This window comes from Dendropsophus ebraccatus, chromosome 11 (assembly GCF_027789765.1).
Source record: "Dendropsophus ebraccatus isolate aDenEbr1 chromosome 11, aDenEbr1.pat, whole genome shotgun sequence".
NCBI classification, from domain to species: domain Eukaryota; kingdom Metazoa; phylum Chordata; class Amphibia; order Anura; family Hylidae; genus Dendropsophus; species Dendropsophus ebraccatus.
This window is the reverse complement of record NC_091464.1, coordinates 15,910,273-15,936,259: the sequence shown is the minus strand read 5'-3', so window position 1 is coordinate 15,936,259 and position 25,987 is coordinate 15,910,273. Positions and strand designations below refer to the sequence as shown.

Sequence of the window (25,987 nt, the reverse complement as noted above, 5' to 3'; positions counted from 1 at the left end):
TGGAAATTAAAGATTTGACAAATGGGAGTTACCATTCCCCTTGTGAAAATGGTTACATAGTCTGACCCAATCAGCATCGATCAGACAGTTCCAGAATGTATAGGAACTAGAGATGAACGAATCTCGAGAACCCTCAGATTCATCTGTACCCGAACACTCTGCATTTAATTACTGGTGCCTAAAGAAGTTGGATGCAGCCCTAAGGTGTTCACACTGAGGAATTATTTAGGAATTCCAAGCTGAATCCGCTCTTAATTTTATGCGTATTCCGATTGACATTCTGCCTGTAAAATATGTACAGAGCAATGTCCCATTGTGTTCGGGTTCGGATGAACCTAAATTTACTTGATATTCACTAATCTAATAGAAACACACCCTAATAAGATTGAGAACGGTAACACCAGCTGTCAATTCTTCATATGTTAGCAGGAGGAATAACTGAGGAACTTCTAAGAAAATAATTTCCACAATAAGTCCTTTATGAGAAATACAAATTTTCTCATAGGGTAAAGTGATGTGCACAGATACAACGGATACATGCAAAGGGAGAACCTATAAAATCTGATAATGTAGGGGGCCATATATGTGTAGCCTGACATCACTACATGTATACGGCTTGCTCCATAGATGAGCATTCCTCCCATTTTTGTATTTTTGCCAAAAACATATTTTTGGCCTAGCTCATTTCCTTAAAAACACGAGCGGAGACAAAAATACAGTCTATGATCGTAGCTGTGGGGAAATACAAAAGTCATTTGCATATTCAAATTGGTATTGAAAATTTTGGTAAATTTTTGGTCAAAGATCCTGATGTTAGTCATGATATCTATGGTAGTATCCTTCGTGGTGTCTATGATCATCCTGATATCCTTCCTCGTATCCTTCATGAGGGTAGCCATGGTAGCCGTATCCTCCATACTCATCTTCTGGGCAGCGCATTCCTAGAGATTGTTGGATGGCCATTTCTTGTCTTCGGAGCTGCATAGAGTCTATTAAATCATATACAATAGCCATGGACCACATCGGGGAAGGGTACCAAGACTTTACATTGCCGTCTTTACCAACCAGGAGCATGGAGAAATATTCTGGGCTGATTTGGAAATAGTTTCTTATATCTCTCACTAAGTTGAAGGATAAATCTTCCCTGTCAACACTGGAGCTTCCTGTAACGACAATGAAAATTTTATATATCAATAAAAGCTTAAAGGGGCCAGTTAAAAGAGAAGTCCGGCAGCCGGCAAGGAGAATATGACAACGAGTAGGAATTTACCTCTCCGCGTGCCCACAGTGAGTGGCTGAACTGGCCTTGGGACCCCTGCCAGAAGGCATTTTCCCCTGAGATTTGATGACATCACGACTCGGGGGGGGGGGGGGGGGGGGGGGGGGGGATGCCTGTCCTGGCTGGCCACTCAGCCAATCGGGGACTGCAGCTGAGTCGTTACATATGCTGCACCGAGATCCCGTAGCCCGGCGGGGGTACCGAGGCCGGTCCCGCCGCTCACTGCGGGCACAGGGAAAGGTAAGTTCTTACTCGTTATCAAATTCCCTGCATTTCTGTCTCAGGAAGCCCCAATAACAGTGACATCACTGAAGCTTCAGAAGGTAATGTGGTAATCGTTTAAAAGGAATCTGTCACCATGAAAATGCTACCCAATCTATCGGCATCATGTTATAGAGCGGAAGCGGATGAGCAGATTGATATATATATCTTTATGGTAAAACATTTAGTATAACATGTAATTTATTGATTGAAATCTCTGATGTTTCTATGCTAAGGAGTCCAGTCAATTGAGTGACTCCGCCCACTGGACTCCTTATCGCAGAATGAGCAGGGATTTCAATTAACATATTACAAGTTATACTGAATCTTTTCCCTCAAAGTTATATATCAATCTGCTCAGTTCTTCCTGCTATATAACATGATGGAGATAGATTAGATAGCATTGTCTTGATAACAGTTTCCCTTTAAGGGAAACAAAATGTTTAGTTTATTATGCAAATCCATACTACAGTTCTTAAGGTGTACTGGTATACACAGGCCAGACAAAAGACAAAAAAACACCCTTGTAACCAAAATCTGATAGTAGATGCCTATGGACACGTTTAGGCTATGTTCACACACCGTTGAAACGACGGTCGTTTTTATTGGACGGCCATCATTTAACAAAAAATAATAGCTTTTATTTTATAACAGATGTTTTTATATGAATAACAGCTGTTAGGCATTTCAACGGTGTGTGAACATAGCCCCAGTTTCCCAACTTATCTGCTGAGCACAGGGAGAAAGTGTGAAGGGGCCTGATTTTGAAACGTCCTTTTTACTGAAGAATTTTTTTAAAAAGTGTGAACGCCAGAACTTTGATGAAAAATCTGTTCAACAAACTTGTAAAAATGGTGCAAAGTAGAACTAGACAGTGTGAGGCTATGTTCCCGCGTATCACATAGACGGCTGCTAATAAAGAACATGATCATTATTAGTGGCCGTCTATTTAACAAGATGGCTACCTTCCGCCAATATGTTCCTGTAGTGGGAAGATGGCCTAAGGGCCCTATTCCACCGGACGATTATAGTTCAGATTATCGTTAAATCATTCAAATCTAAACGATAATCGTTCGGTTGAAATGCAGTTAACGATTAACGACCGAACGAGAAATCGTTGATCGCTTTATAAGACCTGGACCTATTTTTATCGTTGCTCGTTCGCAAAACGTTCGCATTGAAAAAGACGTCGTTTGGTCGTTCGCAATAGATACGCAATTACTATCATAAGTAACGATTATCGTTCCATGGAAATGAGTGAACGTTTTCAGGTCTTTCGCAATAGCGGTCGTTTGAGATCGTTAACGATTATGCAAACGATAATCGTCTGATGGAATAGGGCCCTAAGACTTTGGCCACTTGAGGCCAAATAACGGCCGTTGTTCCATAATGACGGACATTATTTGGCCTTAAATGGCCAAAAAAAGACATTCTTGGAACATAGCCTAAAGAAATTTAGAAAACGTGATATTTCAGATCCTCAATACTTGCAGAGCTCAACATCTAACGATTTTTCGCACGTCCCATGTAATAGGGCCCATGGGACGTGCGAAAAATCGTGTGAATGCAGGCAACGATCGAAAAAGGAAATGACATAATGTACTAGGGTATTAGCATGTAGAACACTTTTTTTAAAGGGGTACTCCAGATGTGAGGACTTTTTTAACTATGGAAGAGGAGGGGGTGGATGAAATAAAAAACGTCCACTTACCTCCCCTGTTCCAGCACTTGATGTTTCAAGCCCGCTCAGTCATTCAGCGGCAGAGGCGGGACCCCACTACAGTCGCTGAATTGCTGAGAGGGCTTGAAATGTCACGTTTCAAGCCGCATCATAGACCAGGAAGCAGCTGGGGACTGGAGCAGGGCGACCCAGTGCTGGAACTGGGGACGTAAGTGGACGTTGTTGCTTTCATCCACCCACTCCGTGGCCATAATGAAAAAAGCCCTTCTGTACCCCTTTAAACAACCAGCAAGTCTTATGTAATTCAAGCCAAACTATTAATAAAGCATGTATATGTACTGGTCCAATTCTCTTAGTGAATACCTATAAAGCCCTTACAAAGAGGGTTATACCAGTCCCTTACCGTTGATTGGGTAGAGCTCCAAAACACCACCGCCATCCACGCCAATGCCAACCATTTTCAAAATGGCCAAGTGTCGCAAACCTTAAAGGAAACAACAACAACATTAGCGTTATACCGGAGCAGCCATTTTATTTCATAACAGACAACCATACATTCAAGCCGTTCAATAAACTGATGGGGGGATTCAAATGGTGATTGAACAAGTTATCAGCATCAACAATGAGATGTTTCGAGGGGTAGTTCACCCAAAATGGTTTTCTTTTAAATCAGCTGGTCCCAGAAAGTGCCACAGATTTGTAATTTCTATAAAATTTTTATAAAAAAAAACTGGTCCAACTGGTGTCAAAAAGTTCTATAAATTTGTAAATTACTTTAATTTAAAAATCTCCAGTCTTCCAGTACTTATTAGCTGTTGGACGTCCTGCAGGAAGTGGTGCATTCCTTCCAGTCTGACACAGCGCTCTCTGTTGCCACCTCTGTCCATGTCAGGAACTGTCCAGAGCAGTAGCAAATCCTCATAGAAAACCTTTCCTGCTCTGGGCAGTTCCTGACATGGACAGAGGTGACAGCAGAGAGCAATGTGTCAGACTGGAAAGAATCCACCACTTCCTGCAGGACATACAGCAGCTGATAAGTTGTAGAAAACAGGAGATTTTTTTTAAATAGAAGTAAATTACAAATCTATATAACTTTCTGAAACCAGATAATTTGAAAGAAAAAGATTTTCGTTTTCCTGCTTCAAAAGAATGAGTTTGGTTTTGGTCCTCCACAAAGTGATACATCCTAATCTCAGCATGCTCTATCTACTAATTCTGGACTCAGTCTCAGTGACTTGCTGCAGATAGCGCCCAATCAGGATAAATAAACCGAAGCACTGGGGTGAACAGGGCAGGGTGAGTATCACACCATTTATTTTACACCTCAATAATACTCACATTCAGAGAACCCCATTATTACTATAGCAATAATGAATACTTTTAGACTACGTTCACATGGACGGTGAAAAAAGAAGAACCATGTTTGAACAACCGAAAAATAACGTTTGTTGTTTGCAAAATACTTCTGAAAATAATTGTCATGTCCATTATTTTGACGGAGTGCATTGGGCAGCCATCATTGAGGTTGATTAAAGGGGTAGTTCATAAAAAAAAACAAAAAAACTTTTTCAAATCGACCAGAAAGTGCCAGAGATTTGTAATGTACTTCCAGTTTAAAAAAAACTCCAGTCCCAGTCTTCCAGTACTTATCAGCTGCTGCATGTCCTGCAGAAAGTGGTGTATTCTTTCTAGTCTGACACACTGCCAGGAACTGTCCAGAGTTGAAGCAAATCCCTATATAAAACCTCTCCTGCTCTGGACTGTTCCTGGCACGGACAGAGGTGGCAGCAGAGAGCACTGTGTAAGACTAGAGAAAATACACCCCTTCTTGCAGGACATACAGCAGCTGATAGGTACTGGAAGACTGGAGTTTTTTTTTAACAGAAGTAAATTACAAATCTACATAACTTTCTGACACCAGTTGATCTAAAAGATTTTTTTTTTTGTGTCTTACCCCTTTAAAGTGCAATAATAATGGGCGTCATAAAATGAAAACGTGCCCCCCCCCCCCCTTTTTTTTTTTTTTTTCTACTTTTTCTACTTAGTGTGAACATAGCCTTATACTGGTCTGGCCCTTATTTAACTGTTATGTTTACCAAAACTAGGAATAGGTCCAAACACACAGAAAAAGGTGTGTTTCAAACAAACAAAAAAAATCTGTTTTAGGGTATGTTCACACTTACCGGATCCGCAGCAGATCCGCAGCAGATTTCATTTAAATAACTGAACACAGCATCACATATGCACCATCAAATCTGCTGCGGATCTGCTTTGGATCCTGTAGGTGTGAACGCACCCTAATACATGTGATGGTTTTGCGAAAAGTCGACTTTTATTGTTGGTACTTAGAGCTGCTAATCTTCCTGCTCGGAGATCCGAGGACCTCCCTGTTTGAGAAGAAATGACTTGTATTTTCCATAACTTTCAGCCATTATGTGTCTGGAAAACACATGTCTGTTGGGATGCGTGTTTGTTGGGCAGACGGCCAAGTGAAAGCAACAAAGCCATCAGCTGTTAGAGGGAATCGTTCTAAATGTCATCGTTACTTCATCTTAGTTAGACAACAATATAAAAAACTACATTTCAGACAATAGTCACTTTAGCTACATGATAAGATTGTCTTCACAATGGTGTACAGTCAGTGCCGGACTGGCCCACCAGAGCACCGGAGAATCCTCCGGGGGGCCCCCAGCTTTAGAACCTGCACTAACACTGACTGACATGTTGTTTCTCACTGGTTCTTCATTGGTGGGCCCCCTGGATCTTTCCTCTGCTGGGCCCCAGGTACCCCAGTCCAGCACTGTGTACAGTACATATTCTGGAAGACTCGGAGAGAGGAGGCCTAACCCATTGATCATATACACTCTCTTGTTGGGTGGAGGAAAACTGTGCAGAACTCCCACTTCACAGGAATAGCATTTTCAGCAAAAAAAAAAAAAAGAAAGTTGGGAAATTGGACAAAAAACCACCAGCTTATTCATCTATATAGAACAGCAGTTCTCATCCATCAAATGTGACTGTGTTAGAAAATATGGCAGAGGGTGAGTACTTCATATGTATCAATGTGCAATATTTTTTACCTCCTAATAAAGACAACATGACAGCTTTATATCTGTGACTTGACTATATGCCAGAATATGTCTGAACATATGGATAGAAGGCCAGACAAAGGCCCACATGTACAGAGGCCATGGCTGTCTCGCAGACTTGAAACCGATTTAGGCGCCGTGCTGCGGTAGACTCACCAGTATGCTGCTGGCTCAGGGGTATTGTTAGTGAAACACGTGTCACCCATTTAGCACTACTGACGGTAGTGATATCACAGTACATGAAGGCTGTGGACACCTTTACATTACATTTTTTTTAAAAATATGTTTTTTAACTGGATGTGAATCTTCTTCATTATAAATTTCCTACCATATTGTTGTTGCGCAGAGAGAAGAAAAATAAATGATTTCTGCTCTTTTTGGGTTCACCCTATGTTACTCCTGGACACCAGACATAGATGAACCCTTTCATGACCTGGGGTCATTGATTCCTCAATGCCCAGGTCGTTTTTGGACATCAGCTTATGGGATCATAATGATCCCATAAGCGACCCGGCCCGCCACGAGGGGGCCCGTGGGGCCTGCAGGGCCCCCCCCCCAGTCAATCCCTCTTATGACAGCAAGCATTGTTTTGCTTGCGGTCATAAGAGGCTGACTCTGTCTTCCCCCTGGCTGATGTGCGGCTGCCGGGGGTGTCCGGTCCTATGCCCGGCAGCGCGCGCATCTGAACTCCCTGTGCCGCCTGGGGCCCTGACTTCCGGTACAGAGAGCGTCTCGCTTCCTGTGCCGAAAGTTCCAGCCCCAGCGTACAGGGAGTTCAGATGCGCACGCTGCCGGGGATAGGACCGGACACCCCCCGTCAGCCGCACATCAGTCGGGCGGAAGACGGAGGCTGCAGGAGGAGCGAGGATCGACGGGGGAGCGGGTTGTAAGGTGAGTTGTATGTGTTTTTTTTAAAATCTGTCTGCACTGAGGGGGGCATCTATAGAGAGGGGGCTATGGGGGGAGAGGGGACTATCTATAGAGAGGGGGGAGAGAGGGCTATCTATGAGGGGAGAGGGGGGCATCTATTAAGAGGGGGCTATCTATAGAGGGTGAGAGGGGGGCCATCTATAGAGAGGGAGGGAAAGGGGCTATCTATAGAGAGGGGGGGGGAGAGGGTGTTATCTCTAGAGGGGGGAGGGGGCTATCTATAAGGGGAGAGGAGGCCATCTATAGAGAGGGGGCTATCTATGGGGGGGAGAGGGGGCTATCTATGAGGGGAGACGGGGCCATCTATAGAGAGGGGGGAGAGGGGGCTATCTATGAGGGGAGAGGGGGCCATCTATAGAGAGGGGGCTATCTATGAGGGGAGAGGGGGGCATCTATAAAGAGGGGGGGGGGGAGAGGGGGCTATCTATAAGGGGAGAGGGGGCCATCTATAGAGAGGGGGCTATCTATGAGGGTTGAGGGGGCTATCTGTAAGGGGAAGGAGAGAGGGGGCCATCTATAGAGGGGAAAGGGGGCCATCTATGAAGGGGAGAGGGGGCTATCTATAAGGGGAAGGAGAGAGGGGGCCATCTATAAAGGGGGACAACATGTGGGGATCTATAAGGGGGACAACATAGGTAGCCATTTATAAGGGGGACAACATAGGTGGCCATTTATAAGGGGGACAACATAGGTGGCCATTTATAAGGGGGACAACATGGGGGGGGCTTCTATGAGGGGGACAACACAGGGGGGCCATCTATAAGAGGGAATACACGGGGGGGCATATACTATATGGGATACACAGGGGGGGACCATCTATAAGGAGGCTACACAGAGGGGGGCATATACTATAAGGGGGTCACAGAGTTAGCCTACCCACTAAATGAGGGTGTAAAGGGGCCAGTACAGATGTGCAGTGTGTATAGAGATGAGGATGGTGCCAGAGTGAGGAGCCTAATATGTCTGTCTGGCAGATTCTGTGGATTCGTGGCTCGGAGAAGAGGACAGATGGAGAAGATGAAAAGGGAAGAACTCCGATCAGAGAAGACGTCCCCTGTGAGTCACCTGATGTAACTGCACTGTAATGTATATGGTGTATACAACCTGTATAGAGCTGGGTCTGCCTCTATTTGCCTGGATGAGGTGATAGTGATCTGTGTACAGTGGATCTTATGCAGTAGCAGCGGTGGTGGTATCAGTCAGTATGTGGTAGTGTTAGTATGTGGTGATGTTTGTTACTTGTGATCTGGTACTGTGTTTTATTGGATTTAGTATACTGTATTTGGTCAGTAACAATATGGTGGTGATGGTAGTGGTTTTGGTGTGGCGGTAACATTTCCTTCCTATATATTAGTAATATTTGTCCCAGTGTACAGGATTTGGTCAATAACAGTATGGCGGTAATATGTATGGTGATAATATTTTCTCTTACTATATGCAGGTGTTATTGGTAATATCTGTCTTGGTGTGTGTGTGTGTGTATATAATATATATATATATATATATATATATATATATATATATATATATATATAAAAATAATACCGATAGCATCACTTGGTTGTGAAAGGGGGGGGGGGGCCCAAGTTGACCTCTCGCACCAGGGCCCAGGAGACATTAGCTACGCCCCTGGTCGTGAGTATCTATAGGGTTAGCCAGGACCCGCTGCGGATGACACAGGCGCAGCTTCTATGCCTGTGTCATCCTGTGGCGTAAATTAATGTCCCTGCAGCATCAGGCATAGGCTGCAGTGACGTTACCTTACTGTGGATCCGCCGGAGGAGATTAAAGGGAACCTGTCACCCCCCGTGCCGGGGTGACAGGCTCCCGACCCCCGTTAGAGCCTTATATACTTACCTAATCCCGCCGGGTCCCGCTTCTGGAGGTGGTCGGGTGACGGAGATCTCAGCCGCTGCAGCCCGGCGCGCGCGCTGAGAGATGAGTCCAACACCCATAGAGAATGACAGGAGAGTCCAGCGCTCCGTCATTCTCTATGAGCGTTGGACTCATCTCTCAGCGCGCGCGCCGGGCTGCAGCGGGACCCGGCGGGACCCGGCGGGATTAGTTAAGTATGGGGGGCTCTAACGGGGGGTCGGGAGCCTGTCACCCGGGCACGGGGGGGTGACAGGTTCCCTTTAAGGCTATGCTCACACAATGGAAAAATAAGGGCAAATAGTGGCCAATAATGGCCTAAAAGAGTTATGGCTTTTAGAAAACAATGAAAAACGCCTGGGGGCGTTCCTAATGATGCAGGGTGGGGAGGAAGAAAGGAGAGGCGTTGCAGACCTGGGCACAGACACTCTAGCTACGCCCATATGACACAGTGCTGAAGACAGGGGCATAGCTAGGATTCATGGGGCCCCATAGCAAAAAAACTGTATGGGCCCCCCCCTCCACTACACACTTATATATATATATATATATATATATACACACTCTGTGATGTGGCCAAAAAAAAATTCTCTTGTGGCCAGAGGCAGAATCCTATGGTTATATACATAGGTGCAGGAGCAGACTACCTTTTGCATAACCCTTTATTTACTGCAGTGTGTAAGTGACCCAAGTGTTCTCTTACATGCTGCAACACAAAAAAGGGTTAATACAGAAGACAATTAGCTCTCTCCTTTGCTACTCCTGCACTGATAACCCCTGACCTCTGCAGGAACTCAGAGAACAGAGGTTAGAGGTTATCAGAGTAGATGGGCAGAGAGCTAATTGTCTTCTGTATTAACCCTTTTTTGTTTTGCAGCATGTTAGAGAACACTGGGTCACTTACTCAATGCAGTTAATAAGGGGTTAAGCAAAAGGACACAGGAGGCTCTTATCTTCCCTGGGCCCCCTCCCTCCACGGGCCCCATAGCAACCGCCTTCCCTGCCTCTATGGTAGCTACGCCACTGGCTGCAGATTAAAAGATAATTTTTGCTCTAACCAAGGCACCAGCCACATTTTAAAAGACACGATCAGTAAGGATTTACTCTCATCAAACGGATGGTACTAGTCGCTTTAAACCCAGGACCCCAGTGCTGCAAGACAGCAGTGCTCCCCACTTAGCCATCATGCTCATCTGCACATGGGAGACTGAGCTCCTTGCTACACAGGAGAGCAAGTTCTCGACTGGTGGTTAGACAGGGACCATGTGATACAGCTGCACACAATGAAGGGGTTCAAGATGTATAAATGCACATGAGCCGGGATGAAACGAATGACACTGCTAGAATATTGCTAGAACGTTAGCATTCTAGGTCTCCAAAATGTTCTTGAGTCATATTTAAATTTCTTCATTTGTAAAATGAATGTAGACTGTGAGCCAAGTGGCCTTTATCTGCAGCCGGCATGTTATCCTTGTGCATTCTTTCCTAGTGAATCACGAGGAAAAGCTCCAAGGTGTAACACTTACAATCTCATTTCCAACTCTCCCCCAAAGTTTGTAAGTTCCCTTTCTGCTACATAAACAACTGGATTTATTATATATAAACTTGGCTCGGTCATAGGGGAAAGATTTACTACATGCTATACAATATAGTTTAACCTACCTGCCTACAGTTTTCAGTAATAACATTACGGCAGTATTCACAGTGTGTGCTTTTGCATTTCTAACATTCATTTTTGTTTTGATTTGTAACTCATTAAGAGACATGGGAGTTCACCCAACAGATAATGTATCTTAAGAATGTACAGTATGAACACAACCTCAAAGAAGCACTCCGTTTTCCTTTTTAGTCCATATATTGTGCGATGCCCTGGCCCCTGGGGGCCACTTCCGCAGTGCTGGTGTTATGAGCGGGCAATGACCGGGGCAGCTGCAGGGTGTATACTTGTCACGGTATAGGCCTGAGGGCAGCACAGCTGTAGGGCCGGTCTGAGGAATCTGCGGGTGATGATGGGCATGCGATTCTTCGCTGCACTTAGTCAGGGCACCAGTTAGTGGACACCAATGCCAGGGTTCAGTAACAGCGGTTTTATTATAGATGAAGTAACTAGTAGCAACAGTTCTGTCCGGATGCAACCGGGTATATAGCAGGCTTTGACAAATAAAGCAGGAGTGGTGCTGCATAGGCTGTGAGAATACGTGCCGGATGATGGGAGTAGGAGTATGAGAGAAATAGCGTTGCTGGGTGGATTAGCTTGAGAATAATACTTGCTGTGAATCCTTGCAGCGATGAGGAGAGATAACGGAATGACACCCAGATGAGAGAGAAGAATCCGGTCACTTGAGCAGGCAGATACAGCCGAAGACTTGAATACAGCAGCAGAATCAGTCACTCTTCTTATGGTGAAAAGGCTGCAGAAAAGAAGCCCAACTCCTCTGAGGCAGGAGAGGGACGACACACATCCTCCTTGCCTGGAAGCAGGGGGAAGACCAACTTGTTAGGAGGAAGTGGGAGGTCACATGGTTGCTCCTGGCCAGAACTAGTCGGCCATTGGAGGAACCATGGTTACAGGTCACGTGATCAACAGCCTTGCATACCACTGTACACTGTAATAATACACAGGAATACATGACAATACACATGAAAATGCACAATACCAGAGAATACTAGGGGAAAACCAGCAGCAGTTGCAGTGCAAACACTTACCAGAACAGGCATTGACACAGCAAGAGAAATGGCCATAATAGGAGTAGTAGTCTGCATGTTCTGGGACACTGCATACCTCCCTAGCAAATTTGAGCCGACCTCGGCGAATCTAGAAGGCAGCAAACATGAATAGACTGGACAATCAAACAACAGGAATGAATGATGAGTGTGAGTGTGATGAGGTGTGTGTTTCCCACGCCCAAGGCACAGGTGAGAAGAGAGAGAGGATGAGAAACCCTAGTGGCAGGACTTCACCTAGGGGTGCCTAACGTACTCTGGCGACCAGGTAGCTAGTGCGTGAACCATCTGACGTGTAAGCCAGGACAACTTAACTGCTGGCGGGGGACCCTCAATATTCCAGCCAGTTAGACAGTAGGTTTTCTGTTAAATGTGTTACCCTACTGGAGGAGAATGTGAAGACCTGTGTACTACCTTGGCGTGTCTGAGTAGTGTCTTGGATACCTGGAAGAGAAAAGAACAAAATAATAAAAGCAAACATACATGGGGGCCCCTTACATACCGGTCAATCATACAACACAATTACTCAATAGGCCAAACACACGAAAGGGTATCCAAGGTGCAATATGTATGGACCAGTGTGAATGTTAGGTAAGACTATGTGTGATAACTACTGCGTTGGGACAAGACAGAGGTAAACAAATACTGGAAACAAAAGGAAGGGAAACACAAAAGACAACAAATACTGCGAGGTCTTGAGGAGAACTGGCTCACATGAATCTGAATGAAACCTGAGAGAAATCTGAATGAAAATCTGAGAAAAAATCTGAATACAAACTGGCTCAACTAAATCTTTCCAGCTATAGATATGATAATAATACACAATACTGAGACTGGATGAGAAAATACACTCCTACATAAACTGGACTTTCTCTGAGGTATATGTAAACTGACTTCTCTTACTCAGAGGAGGAGCTATCTGTCTTAGACACTGGAAAATATACTGTTTTACAAAAGAGGCACTCTACTCTGAGGCAATCTATGTAACCTTGTGCTTACTCAGAGGAGGAAATACAAAGACTTCGATAACACTGGAATGCAATAGTACAATAAGTGCAATAATGAAATAAGTGCAATAATACCCTGTGTGGAACACACAATCACAGGAAAGTGCATTAGGAAGGAATGGGTTAAGTGTCTCTGTGAGGTAGAGTCTCTTTTAGGCAATTAGACATCGTCCATGTAAAAGGCTCTGGGACAGGCACTAGAGAACCTTTTGTTACTGTAAGTGTCCATCAGCTCATGGCTGGTTAGTACAGGGAACTTGGTCAGGAGGACCAGGCACGAACCTTGAACGTTGCATACACTAGAATGGTGAAACAGTTAAGGACTCTGGTCTCTGTAGCGAAGTGGAGGAATTCCTCTGGTAGAGCGCTCAGACCGTCTCAGCGGAGGATCCTCTTCAACAGTGATTGGTGCAGGTACAGGTGGAAGATCACGCCCAGTGTCTGGTTGTAGAGCTGGAGTTGTTGGAGGCACAATTGGAAGTGGAGGGGCCACTGGAATGTGTACAGGGACCGCTGGATAGCCTATGGCCATGAGGAACGGTTCAACTTGGAACATTTCTTCCAGAGAGAGAGGTTTAGCTGGAGCTGCTGGGGGAGCCGGAGGTGTGGATGCAGGTACCGGACACGGTGCTGTAAGGCCCTGTAGGTCCTCCTTAGTGCAACGTTTTATCCTATTCCGGTGCACCGTCTGCGGGGCTAGCCCTGGTTTTTTTACTTCATACACATCAGTCTCTGGGTAAGGGATAGAAGAGATGACATAGGGCTCAGGCTCCCAAAGGCTTTCAAGTTTGTGAGAGCGATGATATTTCTTTAGCCAAACTTTATCTCCCACTTGTAGTGGTGTGGCATTCGCCCTTTGGTTGTAGGCATCCTCTTGGCGCTGCTGAGCTTCCCCCATCCTCCGGTCAACAATTTCCCGGGCATCCTGGATTCTCCTCTGATGCTCCCGAACCCAGTCAGTTTCAGGTAGGGGGTTGAAGGTGTCAGGAGCTTGGACTCCCAGAGCACGGTCCTGAGGAAGTTGGCCTTGGCGGCCGAACATCAGGTAGAACGGGGAGTAGCCAGTGGAACAATGAGTGGTATTGTTATAGATCTCCACTAGTTCATCCAACAAGTGGGGCCACTCTACTCTCTTCGTCACTGAAGCCGTTCGGAGCATGTTGATAAAGACCTGGTTAACTTTTTCACACAGACCATTCCCTTGAGGGTGATAGGCCGTGGTACGGAGCTTCTTACATTCATGGTAGGCACACAGCTCCTGGAAAAGTTGCGACTCGAAGGCCGGTCCCCGGTCCGTCAGCAGAGACTCTGGGCACCCATAGTGCTTTACATACTCCTTGTAAAAAGTAAGGGCGGTGGTCTTGGCGGTCAAGTCCCTGACAGGTACCACGACTACCCACTTGGAGTAATGGTCGACCATGGTGAGGGCGTAGGTATACCCGCATCTTGTAGGGGCCAGCTTCACATGGTCCAGGGCGACTAGCTGATTCGGCCGGTGGGAGGTGATTGGATGCAAAGGGGCCCTGACTTCTCTTCCCCCAGCTTTGGAGATATTACAGGCAGGGCACTCGGCACACCAGTTCTCGATGTCAGCCCTCATCCCGATCCAGTAGAACCGCTGTCGGATAGTGGCCTCCGTCTTGTGTACCCCGAAATGACCGGACCGGTCATGGTAGGCATCTAGCACCATCTTAGCGTCTCGTCGGGGAATGAGGATCTGGTGGCACCTCTCCCCGGAGACCGGGTCAAGAGAGTTCCGCAGGATCAGTCCCTTCTGTAGGAAGAGCCTCTTTCTTTGCCTCCAGAGTCGCCTTAGCTCGACATCAGGATAGGGCCTCTTTATCCGCATGGGGACCCGACCAGTAGAGAGGTAGTCATAGATCTCCCCCAGGACGCGGGACTCTTCCTGGATGGTCTGCCACCTGGCCAAGTCTTGCGGGGCCCTAGGTGGAGGCGAAGGCGTTTCAGGCCTAGCTGCATCAATAGCACTCTGGGTAGCGAACCTTTGGTAGAAGGGAGGCATTTCTACATCTTCCCAATCGCTGTCCTCTGGGGCCTCTTCGCCCTTGGGTAGTCGGGACAGGAGGTCTGCATTGACATTAGCCTTGCCACTGCGGTACTTAATTTCAAACTGGAAATTGGCCAGTCGAGAAGCCCACCGCTGTTCCAGGGCGCCCAGCCGAGCAGTGTTGAGATGCGCCAACGGGTTGTTATCCGTATAGATGGTAACAGGGGTGGCAGCCAGGTAGTCCTTGAACTTTTCGGTGACGGCCCACACTAGGGCTAGTAACTCCAACTTGAAGGAGCTATAATTGTTGTCGTTCTTTTCAGCGCCCCGAAGACTCCGGCTGGCATAAGCTACAACTCTCTCTTGGCCATCTTGAACCTGGGACAGCACAGCTCCCAGGCCTTGGAAGCTGGCGTCCGTGTAGAGCCGGAAAGGAAGGTTATAGTCCGGGTAGGCCAGGATAGGAGGCGTAGTCAACAGGCGTTTCAGGGTTTGAAAGGCAATCTCCTGCCGTTCGGACCACTCGACGGGGAGCCGTCGGTTGTAGCTTTCTCGAGGGCAACCCCGGAGTAACTCATTGAGGGGCTCGGCCACTTGGGCAAAGTGGGGAATGAAGCGGCGGTAATAGCCGGCAAATCCCAGAAAACTTCTCACCTCCTTGACTGTCTTAGGGGTATCCCAGTGTTCCACAGCCGAGATCTTCTCTGGATCGGGTTGTATCCCCTCAGCACTCACAACATGCCCCAGATAGTTCACTTGGGGTTTGAGAAGGTGGCACTTGGAAGGCTTGATTTTCAGGCCGTGATCGATTAGGACCTGGAACACTTCAGCCAGATGATGGACGTGATCTTCGTAGGTACGTGAATAGACAATCACATCATCTAGGTAGAGCAGGACACTCTGAAAGTTGAGATGGCCGAGACACCTTTCCATCAACCGCTGGAAGGTAGCGGGGGCGTTGCACAAACCGAAGGGCATGCTGGTGAATTCAAAGAGCCCCATGGGGGTGGTGAAGGCCGTCTTCTCACGGTCTTCGGGTGCCATGGGCACCTGCCAGTACCCACTGGTGAGGTCCAAGGTGGAGAAGTAGGCGGCTGACCCCAAAGCAGCAATAGACTCTTCGATCCGGGGCAAAGGATAGGCATCCTTGTGGGTGATTGTGTTTATCTTCCTATAATCCACGCAGAACCGGATGTTACCGTCTTTCTTTTTCACAAGGACAATAGGGGCAGCCCACGGACTCTGACTTTCTTGGATAACGTTAGAGTCTTTCATCTCCTTGAGCAGTTTCTTGACCTGCTGATAGTTGGCAGGGGGGATTGGCCGATGTTTCTCTTTGATAGGCAAATGGTCCCCAGTGTTGATCCGATGCTGGACCAGATTGGTCTTTCCGAAATCGAGAGAGTGTTTGCTGAAGGCCTCGTGATACCTTTTGGCCACCTTGAGGATGCCGTGGAGGTATTCAAGTGGGGTATTGGCATCGCCAATATGGAGCTCGTCCCACCAAGGGGCGAGAGCCCTGTTTGAGTCCCTTTGAGTGCCACGGATGGATCTCTGATAGGCAATGGTCTCCTCACAGACGATGTCCTCAGGATCGAGTTGGTATAGCATGGCCACGGTGGTGAACTTGGGTAGGTCAGCTGGGGAGTCTCCAAGGTTCACCAGACGGACAGGGACCTGACCATTGGAGACGGTCACCAGGCTTCTAGCGGCCCTGACAAGAGGTTGCCCCTCAATTTCAATAGCATCCAGAAGGGCCACATAGTCAGCATTGTTAAGGCCCGGACGGACCCTGCACCAGATGAGGAACTCACTGTTAGCTGGGATGATGATCGGACGAGCATCTCTAGTGCGGACACGGCAGATTTCTCCTCGAGGATTGGCAAACTTCCGCTGAGCGGTGAGCACTTTAATGGTCTTCTGGACGGCTTGCCTGTACTGAGGAGAAGCACAAGACATAGAGGCATTCAAGGCATCCAACACTTCAGTGAATACATGACGGATAATATTCATGCCTAATACCACGGTCCTACTATCTCCCTGAGCCTCAGTAACAATGATACCCTGACGTGCTAGCTCTTGCTTCCCTATGCAGACAGTGGGTTCCCAGTAACCTAGTTGCACAATAGGACGACCATTACTAGCAATAAGTTTCAGACGGTATTTCTCAACTGGACCTAGGGTTCTCAGATCCCAATGTTCTTCAAACACATGCCTCGGGATAGTGGTAACCTGGGAACCTGTATCTACCAGAGCCTCCAGGGGGACTCCGTCCACCCAGAGAGTCACATGCGGGCATTGTGAGAGGAACCTTGAGAACCACTGTGCTTCCTGCGGGCCTGGATCTCGACCTCCTGGGTATTGGCCCTCGGACCCAGGGGTAGCCCCGTTTAACTGATAGCATTGGGAGCGGTAGTGTCCATGTCGCCTACAGTGGCGGCAATAGGGGCGCTCAGGGGATCTAAGTCTCTGTGGAGGAGGCCGATCGGGAACTGCATACTCAGGGCAGGGGTCCTGTGGTGGTGGAGGTGTTGGATAGGCCCCTTGTAGCCCCCTTAGGGCTTGGCAGAGAGAGTCAACCACTTGCGTAAGGAGAGCAGGGATCGCTGGTGAGCTAGCCGGGATAGACTGTTGGGCAGCTTGTATAGCGGAAACCGGCGGAACCATATTGGGCACTGGAGGTGAGGGTATAGATCCCACCGGGTCCGGGCAATCTGAACCTGGAGTACAGCCGGCACAGGGATTGTCAATGCCAACCACCCTCAGAGCCAGAGTCTTGAAGTCCAGGAAAGGCATTGTAGGGTTTTGGGCAGCTAGCATACGCAGTTGGCTCTGGATGAGTCTAGAGTCCACCCCCTCTATGAAGCGGTCAGTGATCATACTCTCCACAGCCGAGGGGGCTATGGTATCAACCTGTCTCAGGGCCCGGTAGGCAGATTGGAGGGCTAGTGCATAGTCTCTGAGGGTCTCACCTGGCCTTTGTCGTCGGTCATAAAACTTAAGGCGGACCTCCGTGGGTGACTGTACCTCAAATTCTTTACTCAGCCGGGCCAGGATCTGTTGTACATTAGCTTTCTCCGTAGCTGGCCACGACCGCACCTCCTCTGCAGCGGGACCCTCAAGTTGTCCTAGCAGCAACTGCACCTGCTGAGTGGGAGAGAGTGAGACAAGTTCAAGGGTGCGGGAAATTTTTTCCTTGAAATCAGCCAACGTGTGGGGTTCCCCTTTATAACTGGGAAGATTGTTGGGCCCAATGAAGAACGGGACCGCTGCGGTAGCCATAGCAACGGGAGCCGCGGGAAGTCTTCGCCGGGCCATCGGCGGACTGCCGGACCCGTCAGAGTCACTGTGATGGCCGGTGGACATGATGAGGGGTTCTGGTGTAAAGCGTCTGGAAGAGAGCAGAGGTGAGGAGAGCTTGCGGGAACAGCAGGCACCGATAGGCAGGGTGTCCGGGACCGGAGAGGGATAGGGCGGAAGTCAGCACCAACACTTCCGGCGGTCCGGGCACAATCTCCTTCCCTCCTGCAACAGAGGCTTGGATACTACAGGGCCGGGGCGGAGCTTGAGTGGAGCGCGCGCGCGCGCGAAGACAGTGCGTCACAAGCTGACTTGACCCCTTAGCAGGCCGCAGCGCGGCAATAGCAGAGTCTCTGAGGATGATAAGGGGTAGCAGTACAGTTCTGGGGACACTGACAGTTGGCACAACACAGTCTGTATCCTGTTCGTGACGCCAAATGCGATGCCCTGGCCCCTGGGGGCCACTTCCGCAGTGCTGGTGTTATGAGCGGGCAATGACCGGGGCAGCTGCAGGGTGTATACTTGTCACGGTATAGGCCTGAGGGCAGCACAGCTGTAGGGCCGGTCTGAGGAATCTGCGGGTGATGATGGGCATGCGATTCTTCGCTGCACTTAGTCAGGGCACCAGTTAGTGGACACCAATGCCAGGGTTCAGTAACAGCGGTTTTATTATAGATGAAGTAACTAGTAGCAACAGTTCTGTCCGGATGCAACCGGGTATATAGCAGGCTTTGACAAATAAAGCAGGAGTGGTGCTGCATAGGCTGTGAGAATACGTGCCGGATGATGGGAGTAGGAGTATGAGAGAAATAGCGTTGCTGGGTGGATTAGCTTGAGAATAATACTTGCTGTGAATCCTTGCAGCGATGAGGAGAGATAACGGAATGACACCCAGATGAGAGAGAAGAATCCGGTCACTTGAGCAGGCAGATACAGCCGAAGACTTGAATACAGCAGCAGAATCAGTCACTCTTCTTATGGTGAAAAGGCTGCAGAAAAGAAGCCCAACTCCTCTGAGGCAGGAGAGGGACGACACACATCCTCCTTGCCTGGAAGCAGGGGGAAGACTAACTTGTTAGGAGGAAGTGGGAGGTCACATGGTTGCTCCTGGCCAGAACTAGTCGGCCATTGGAGGAACCATGGTTACAGGTCACGTGATCAACAGCCTTGCATACCACTGTACACTGTAATAATACACAGGAATACATGACAATACACATGAAAATGCACAATACCAGAGAATACTAGGGGAAAACCAGCAGCAGTTGCAGTGCAAACACTTACCAGAACAGGCATTGACACAGCAAGAGAAATGGCCATAATAGGAGTAGTAGTCTGCATGTTCTGGGACACTGCAATTGCATGCTGCTACCCCTACTCCTACAGTGCCATCTGTTTTATTCCAGCTCAGCCGCATCTATACATGTCATTACTGCAGCTGGGCCACATGACCAGCACTCAAACTACCAGAAATGTATGTCTTCATGTGTAACAGAAAGTGGACTGTCCTGAGTCAGATGACTTCTTAAGAGCCCGCAGGATGATCATCTATCAGTTATTGGACTAAGGAGTGAGGGCAGGGATGAGACTCCACCCCCTCCCTATGCAAAGCCAGAGGCATTGAGACAAATGTAGGCTGCATATATAGGTGCTCAAAGTAGCACACTACAGTGTCCAGCCATATTCATATGGCTTAAGACACCGGCTGTTCCGTGACCCGGAATGCATCAGTGTGCGACCGCATCTGAATTCCCTGCTGCACACAATGGAGCATGCGGCTCCACTGTGTGAACTGACAGGTTCTGTGCGGCTGCTATTTAATGAATAGTGGCCGCAGAAAACTGACATGTAAAAAAAAAATGCTCCTGCAGCGCCGACAGTACGCAGATTTATGTAGAGGGGCACTGCCTGTAAATAAATCCTGAGCGCACGGAGGGAAACCTACACCAGCTCTGAGCTGGCATAGGTTTCCTTATAAAACCCTAAATTCTGCGGACCTAGAGTCAGCGCCCTCATTCTGCCACCTCCCCACCCCTTCCCCACCCCCCCGGCGCGAACGGCATAAACTAAGTAGAAGCGAAAATTTTATTCGCAAAAATTCGCATCTGCCCGGTTTACTCCAAAAAATAGAATTTTTAACGTTGATAAATCCCTCCCTGTGTGTATACACTCCGGCCGGGATTCCATAGAGCGCAGCACAAAGTAAGTGTTATATTAATCACGGCCGTTGTTGCAAATCGGAAACAACGGCCATGATTAATATGACACTTACGTTGTGTGAACATAGCCTCACACAATAAAAGAAAAGAGCATGTGATACCATTAAACAATTGTGATCTCTGCATTTTTTTAGATTTGTTTTTAAATAACAGTAATACTTTAACTAGTGTTAATCCTGAATCCTGCTCAGTCTCAATAGCCGAGGCCAAAAGGACTCATGAGGGGGCGATTTAAACTTTTATTATAGGATGGATTTATTTATATATTAAAAACATTTATTTTTTTACATACTTTTGCTGGGGACTTCTATGAGCTCATACAGATCAATGCAGTACATGTGCACTGCATTGTTCCATTATATCAAGGCTCGATTGCTTCAGCCTACTGGATAGAAGCTGAAAAAAAATCGCTGCAATTGCCCTCTCTATACCCCCTTAACCATCAGTCATGGTTGTGTCTGTTGCAGATCTGGCAAAACGTTGAAAATTATGCCAAATTTATGCTAGGATTGCGAAGGTTGACAGGAAGAGGGCACAGCTGTATGTGGAGGGGGCATAAATTGTAGCTGAAATCTGAGCTGGCAAAGATTTCATCATGGGCGCAGGGGCAGCCCAGATGCACACGGATTTATCTTGAGGCGTACATATATCCAGCTTGTCTGTGCACTGGCAGGGAATTTGTTAAAACCGGCTTGTAATACACAGAACATTTCATGTGTTTTTGGATATCACACTTACCCATGTTACAAGCTTGTCCACTCAGTGCATAAAGCTGCTGCTGGTAAGCCCACTCTTCATCATTGGCTGAAGATATAATCAGCAGACGTCTTCTCCAGCGGAACCTTTAAAAAAATTAAAGAAAATTAATATATGAGTGTTCTATGTATCACAATAAGGTAATTATATAGTAAATTATAAATAAGGGTGGACTTTTATGGGGTATGACTAGACTGTGCATACCTTTACTCTAGTTATCCAAGGCTATGGTAGTCTGCGGTCTGTTTCATGAAAGCTCTGTGCCTGCTGCAGGCTGGCTGTGGTGTGTATGAAAAGAAACTCCTTACAAGAAGCTGTGTCCTCTCCTAGCAAATTACCACTTTACAAGCAGTTATGAGCTAATCTAGAAGATTAACCCCTAAAGGCCCTACTATATGGAGTGATTATGCGCCGAATCATGCAGACATTGCCCTGTGTAATAAAGACAATGATCAGCTGAGCTCATCATTTGATCACTGTCTGTCAACAATTTAAAAAAATTATTAACTGAGTGAAGAGATACCCCGGCATCCATATACAGAAAATAATAAAGATGTTATGCTTACCTCTCCACACTCCCCCGGTGTCCTCCTGCTGTGTCTCTGGGTACCCCGCTGACCACAGCCGCTGCCTCAGATGCCGTGGCCAATAATTGTTCTGTCACTGCAGAGACATTAGTCTGCGGAAGTGTCGCAATGGCTGTAATCAGCGGGGACCCAGAGGCACGGCAGGATGAAACCAAAGGTGCATGGAGAGGTTAGCATAACATCTTTAATAGTTTTTATATACCAACGCCAGAGTATTCCTTTAAGCAACAGCTGCACAGACATCTCTATTGATGTCCATGCAACCCTGTCCACATGATTATTGATCCATGCAATAGGCTCAGTAAGAGACCAGCACTCGTTCACCATGCAGGCGGGACCATCTAATACAGCCTTTACAAGCAGCTATGTCTTATTCTTGCAGATTAACACCCTTACAAAATTAAACCCCCAAACCCCCCCAGTTGGTACCTCTCAGAGAAGAAGAGAATCACTAGATGTCGATCTCTCTTTCTGCTAAAATAAAAGTAAAACCTGCTTTGCTGTAATACTGAGGGAAATGATTAGATCGCCTTATGATAAGTATTTTGAGAAGTCTTCTAATTTCATCTACTGACAACAGGTCTGAATAGCGTGTAATTTGGCAAGAGCACCACATACAAGAATTCTTTTTGCAGAAGTCTTTATTCACAAATTGTACAGTTGCCTTTTGGTGGGAGTAAAAGGGACCAAACCCCTCAGGGCAACACATGCCAGGAACTCCACAATAGGTGCTACTTTCACCATTTTTTAGGTCCCTGTTTAAAGGGAATCTGTCAGCTACAATTCATGTTCCAAACTGCTGACATTGTTAGATAACTGGCAGGTCAAGGAGACACATGGTACCTTTCATATATATGTCTGTACTTGTACAACATAGAAAAAGGCTTTTATTTTATAGTGCAAAGAGTTAAGAGGCTTTCCTGAGCTCACGAAGTGAAGCAAGCTGTAACCTCCGCACTTCATACCCCCCACACGCATGACCCTGCTTGGGACTCAGCTTCCAAGTGTCAAGCAGTAAGGGGGAGAGTAAGGAGGTGTTACAGCTTGCAGCTTTTCAGGAGCTTGGAAAAGCCTCTGACACTTTGTACCAGAGAATAAAAACATTTTTCTACATTCTGGAAGCACAGACAGATATATGAAAGGTACCATGTGTCTCCTTGACCTAACAGCACCTAACAGTGTCAGCAGTTTTAAAGGTGAATAACAGCTGCTAGATTCCCTTGAAGCCCTTGCTTACAATGACACTTAAGGGCCGTATTACAATAATGTAAGCGAGAGCCAATCTGCTAGATCAGTGCTCACTTACTCATCCTATTACACGGCTCGATAATTGAGCAGCAAGGGCTGTAAATATATATATTCTCATTAGCGATGTCCGTGCAACCCTTGCTTTGGTGTTAAATAATAAAACGTATATATATATATATATATATATATATAAATAAATATAAATATATATATATATATATATATATATATATATATATATATATATATATATATGCGCGCTCCCTGTTGTCCTTTTCGCTTCTGCCATCTATCCACTGGAACTTCTCTCTGAAGTGACAGGCCGCTCAGCCAATCACTGGCCGCAGCGGTCCCGTCTCGGCCACTGATTGGCTGAGTGGCTTGTCACTTCAGAGACCTCAGAAGTTCCAGTGGCGGCTGTGGGCAGAAGCGAGAAGAGCATCGGGGAGCATAGACAGGAAGGTATAAGGATTATTATTGTCCCGGCCTAGCCGATGATTTTTAGGCAGCGATCAGCTGATGATCGTTTCATCAGGTTATCCCTGTCTTTATTAAAGGGATAATCTTCCGAATTGCCTGATTTGTCACTTAATTGCTCCCTGAGGGCCCTAAGACTGGAATCATTTCTATAAACCACTTCCACTTCCAGCATGTTCTCTGCTTAGAACAGACAATGGTATTCTAGAACAATGGGTTAGGAATGGCCCCACTGACTTTTTGTTTTGTTTCAAAAGAATTTTGTTTGCAGAGAATTGTCTCCTATGGAGGGTAACACTACAGTCTTTCTTATTAACTAAGAAAATGTTACTTTCTTCTATACTGTGTGATTAGATTTCCAATACAGACTGAGCCAACCAAAAAAAATCTTTGTTCTTTTTATGTTTTTTTTTTAAATACGTTTTTGAAAGATGTCAATTTTCAAATTATATTTTCCTTCTGTGAAAAAAAGATGAATAGAGAAAAGCATAATTCCTTGGCGGAGCACTGGAAAATGTATTGAAGTAACAGACTTGAGCTACATTGCTTACTTGGAGACTGTTCTTCTACAATGATTGAAATATTTTATCTTTACCCAAAGGACTCCAATAGAAAACCTCTACACTACAGAAGTGTCCCTGGATATAAATACTGTGTGCTATTTGTGGTAATTAACAAAACAGATGGTATACTTTGTATTATTGCTTTTGAACCATTTTACGTCTGGCCGGAAGAAGGGGTTAACCCCGAAACAGCAGTCCCAGGCAAGACACACGCACCTTTTCTCCATCTCAATCCCTCCCTGTGTTGCTGACCTGAAATAAACTACAGATACAACTGCATATCGGTGAGTGCTGGACTATCTACCCTATTACCACGTCTATGAAATTGCTTCTAGTATGATAGATGTATATATTATGTATATAAGTATATATTGGTGCAGAGTCAGTAAGGTAAACTGGGGTTACTACTGAGCGACGGCCAAGCCACAAGCAAAAGTCCAACTATATCCAAGATCCAGAATCTGCCTGAGCATAGAATAGAGTGTATAGCATGGGTGGAGCGTCAAGTGGGAGCGCGCAGGGGCGAGCGACGCAATCCGCGAGATGTTCTCTGCATGGATTCAGTAGGCTATGTTCACACTACGTAAGTTCCAAAGAAATTACGACCATTGTTACAACGGCCGTGATTTCTGCGGTACTTACGTAGCGCTGCAGGCTGAGGGAATCCCGTCCGGAGTGTATACACATAGTAGAAAACTGACATGTCACACAATGGAGAAAACTGTAGAAAACTGTCAGTTCACACAATGGAGCGAGCGGCTCCAGCTGCACGCTCCATTGTGTGCTGTGGGGAGTTCTGATGCGGGCGCACCGTGATGCGCCCGCATCAGAACTCAGCAGCGCTAAAGATGATCTTTTTTGAATCCGGCCACACCTCCTTCCCGCATTGTCACGCCCCTTACAAGCTCCCCTGGCCCGCCCATCAGGCGAGCAGTGCATACGACAGGCGTACACCAGGAATAAGAGGCGAATCTGCACCTTCTCCCTGGTGTACGCCCCGGGTGTACTTTTCATAAATGTCCCCCTATGTGTATACACTCCGGCCGGGATTCCATAGGCGGTAACGTCACGTATATTTTCGTATTGATCACGGCCTTTGTTGCAATAGGCAACAACGGTCGTAGTTTTACGAAAATATACGTAGTGTGAATATAGCCTAAGGCAGTACATCTTGATTATGGTTGTCATCCTCAAAGAATAAGATATGGAAATTCAGTTTAATAAGTCTTTCTTAGAATGACTGATTGTCGGCTGCCTTTGATAACTCGCTTGTCAGAAAAAGTGTTTATAACATTAAGCTGTTGATGTGATTATGAGTGACAGTGAAATTACAGTAACACATTCACAAACAATAGGAATCCATTGTAGGCAAATATTAAAGAGGTTATTCAAGATTAGAAAAACATTGCCGCAATCCACCAAAAGCAGTGCCACCCCTGTCCTCAGGCTCAGTGTGATACTACAGCTCTGCTGCAGTCACTTCAATGGAATACATCTGCAATACCACACACAGAATGCGGGCAAGGGTGGCACTGTTTCTGGAGGAAGACTGCTATGTTTTTCTAATGCTTTTCTAGTGTGGCTGTAAAATAGGGAGAAAACATGCAGTCTTCCTTATCTAATAATGTGCTATATTAAATTTTATGGGAAAATAGTCTTCTGTGTATTCAATGTTTTTACAATGTGTGCACAGAAACTTTAAAGGGGTAGTTCACTAAAAATCAATTGGTGCCAGAAAGTGCAAGAGATTTGTACTTCTATTATAAAAAAATCTCCAGTCCAGTCTTCCAGTACTTATCAGCTGCTGTATGCCCTGCAGGAAGTGGTGTATTCTCTCCAATCTGACACAGTGCTCTCTGCTGCCATCTCTGTCCATGTCAGGAACTGTTCAGAGCAGGAGATGTTTTCTATGGGGATTTGCTACAGCTCTGGACAGTTCCTGACATGGACAGAGGTGGCAGCAGAGAGCGCTGTGTCAGACTGGAG

At 46.6% G+C, this 25,987-nt stretch overlaps 1 protein-coding gene across 1 annotated transcript in view; it reads right to left on the bottom strand.

Moving 5' to 3' along the window:
* Positions 1 to 590: 590 nt before the first annotated feature.
* CCDC80 (coiled-coil domain containing 80) overlaps positions 591 to 25,987 on the bottom strand; it is a 56,180-nt gene continuing 30,783 nt past the window's right edge. Inside the window, exons 6-8 of the mRNA XM_069944666.1 lie at positions 21,109 to 21,212; positions 3,625 to 3,705; positions 591 to 1,163 (exon numbers count right to left, since the gene is read on the bottom strand). Coding sequence (XP_069800767.1) covers positions 814 to 1,163; positions 3,625 to 3,705; positions 21,109 to 21,212 — 535 coding nt within the window. The 3' untranslated portion in view covers positions 591 to 813. The remainder of the gene's footprint in view (positions 1,164 to 3,624; positions 3,706 to 21,108; positions 21,213 to 25,987) is intronic.